Source organism: Passer montanus, unplaced genomic scaffold (assembly GCF_014805655.1).
Source record: "Passer montanus isolate IOZ18808 unplaced genomic scaffold, ASM1480565v1 scaffold3, whole genome shotgun sequence".
NCBI lineage: Eukaryota > Metazoa > Chordata > Aves > Passeriformes > Passeridae > Passer > Passer montanus.
The window spans coordinates 7,131,145-7,133,803 of NW_024367707.1; the positions used below are offsets into that span (position 1 = coordinate 7,131,145).

Consider the following 2,659-nt stretch of genomic DNA (forward strand, 5'->3'; position numbering starts at 1 on the left):
CGCCTCACCTCGGGGGTGCCGCTCGGGGCCGCCGCGTCTCCGCCGCCGCTGCCGAGGCTCGAGCTCCGCCGGGTCGGTCCCGCCGCGCCGCCGCCCCCGCGCGTCGCCATGATGTGACGGCAGCATCCAAACAAGTGCCGAGCGCGGGGCACCGGAAGTGCTCCCCGGGGGCCCGCCTCCCTCCCGCTCGCAGCCAATCGCCGCGCAGCTCTACGGCTCACGTGAGGGGCTCGCGCTCTCCCTGCCGCGGGGCGTGCCGGGAGTTGTAGTCCGTCCGTCGAGGCGCGGGGACACGGCACGGCCCGGGGCGTCAGTGACGGCCGGTCCCGTCCCGTCCCTTCCCTCGGCTCTGTTCCTGCCTCGGTCACGGCTCTGAAGTCGGGGCCAACACAGCGGCGTGTCCGTGACGGGGCAGGGGGCGGGGCGGCCAGGATCAGCAGAATCAAGGAGTGCGTCAGGTTGGAGGGGAGCGGAGCGGGGCACCTGGTCCAACCTGCTCGAGCGGGGCCATCCCAGAGGTGCTGGAATATCTCCAGCCAGGGAGGCTCCCTGGAGATACTCAGCGATACTCGGCTGCTGCTTCTGCGGGAAAACTGGGGCGGGCGTGCGTTCGGGGAGAGCGAATTGCGCAAGGAAGTCGTGCCGGGAATTGCCGTGCGGAGCAGCCGGGGCTGCAGGCAGCGCTTCCCGGGGGATGCCCGTGTGAGCCACCGCCCGCCCCCGGCTCCTCCTGCTCGGGGGCACCGGGGTGCAGGATCGTCTGTGGAAACTGGGATTCCACACGCGGAGCGGAGAGTGAAGCTGCAGGATTCCACCTGCGCTCCCGTCCGCGCCATGTGCGCACCTGGGGCCCGGCTGTCGGCGCTGCGGGGGGAGAACTTAAAACTGCTGGAAGCAAAAATCCTAGAGTTACATTACATATGTTCCTGTTTTCCGGGAAAATAAACTTGCCCACTCCCATATATGACGGAAACTTCGGAGTTACTGAATAAAAATATCACTCTAAACCTCCCTAAGCGCTTAGCACTTCAGAGAATAAGTCACGTGTCAGTGTTGAATAAAGTCACTTCAGCAGGGCAGTAACTGCTTAAAATATCTTGTCCTTACATCTTAAATCTAAACTTACTCTAGTAAGTGTTCCACTGTTAATTACAAGATGAAAAATAATTTTACATTTTTTTTGTACCATCCTGATCTTTACATGGAAGTTTTGCCCACCCCCTCCCAACACTTGTTATTTTACAAACGTGTAATACTAGTAAAAATTCTGGAAAAAGGAAGATGGCCCACTCCTCTTCCCCAGCAGAATTTTGTGGTTTTAGTATTTTTCCTGTGCATCTCTTCCATTTGAGAATGGCAAGAGATCCATTCATCAAACATGCTCTGTTTGATCCCTCCTAGATAGCTTATGAAACCCTTAAATAGGGCTTTAAGATTACTTCAAATTTCTCCCAAGCATTTTATATATATATATATATATGTTTAAAACATAATTTACAAAACGTAAATTACTTTTGCACTGTTCCCCTCTCTGACACTTTTGAATGGAATGAAGATTGATTGCAAATACGAACTACTTGGAATCAAAAACCAGAGTTCTTGCTGTCTGTAATGAAATTAATTGTGAGCCTGGGAAGTCAGCATACCTTGTGCAGCAGAAGCAGGCACAAGGCTGCTCTGTCAAAGAGAACAAAGTTTTCTTCAAAAATATCAGATGTTGGAGAATGTATTTCCAGCTGTAATGCTTTTCACACATGAATCTGTTTGATCCCTCCTAGATAGCTTATGAAACCCTTAAATAGGGCTTTAAGATTACTTTAAATTTCTCCCAAACATTTTATATATATATATATATATATATGTTTAAAACATAATTTACAAAACGTAAATTACTTTTGCACTGTTCCCCTCTCTGACACTTTTGAATGGAATGAAGATTGATTGCAAATACGAACTACTTGGAATCAAAAACCAGAGTTCTTGCTGTCTGTAATGAAATTAATTGTGAGCTCTGTCTTGGTGAATTGGGGTGCCTGGGAAGTCAGCATACCTTGTGCAGCAGAAGCAGGCACAAGGCTGCTCTGTCAAGGAGAACAAAGTTTTCTTCAAAAATATCAAATTTTGGAGAATGTATTTCCAGCTGTAATGCTTTTCACACATGAACTGTATGTTTTAGGGTTTTTTTCTGCTGATAAAGTGATACAGATCAATTATAATTATTTTGTGAAGAAAGATACTCTTCCTAGTAAGTCAGATTTCTAAAGTTCAGGTTTTTTTGAGGATAGCTGATGCAGGTGTAGTGCGAGAGGTACCATCAGCACTCAGATCTCTGGTGCACTGTTTGCCTGCAGTGCTGTTGTCCTCTGGAGAATAAAAATGAGAAACTGAATGAAAACAATTACTTCTAGTATTTTAAATTACATTTTGCATTCTCTCCCTGTGTTTCTTCTCATGCTCATGTGAACATGCTTTCCCTCAAAAATGCACTTGCCAATAAAGTGCATGTCAACAGTATGGGAAATTTATATTCCATTCCTGCAAGTAAATACACGTACTGAGAACATATTTTCAGTTGTGCCCTGTAAATGACCTTGCTGGAGACTGTTCGTGCAATCCTACGCACCAGGAGCAGCTGTTCCACCCAACTGGCTGCTGCCAA

At 48.4% G+C, this 2,659-nt stretch overlaps 1 protein-coding gene across 2 annotated transcripts in view; it reads right to left on the reverse strand.

The window, feature by feature from the left end:
* Positions 1 to 1,199, reverse strand: part of TXLNG (taxilin gamma) — a 25,113-nt gene extending 23,914 nt beyond the window's left edge. The window contains exon 1 of one of the 2 annotated variants that reach the window (XM_039714286.1): positions 9 to 1,199. In XM_039714286.1, coding sequence (XP_039570220.1) covers positions 9 to 836 — 828 coding nt within the window. In that variant the 5' untranslated portion in view covers positions 837 to 1,199. The remainder of the gene's footprint in view (positions 1 to 8) is intronic. The other variant, XM_039714285.1, reaches the window with a different exon arrangement.
* Between the last annotated feature and the right edge of the window lie 1,460 nt (positions 1,200 to 2,659).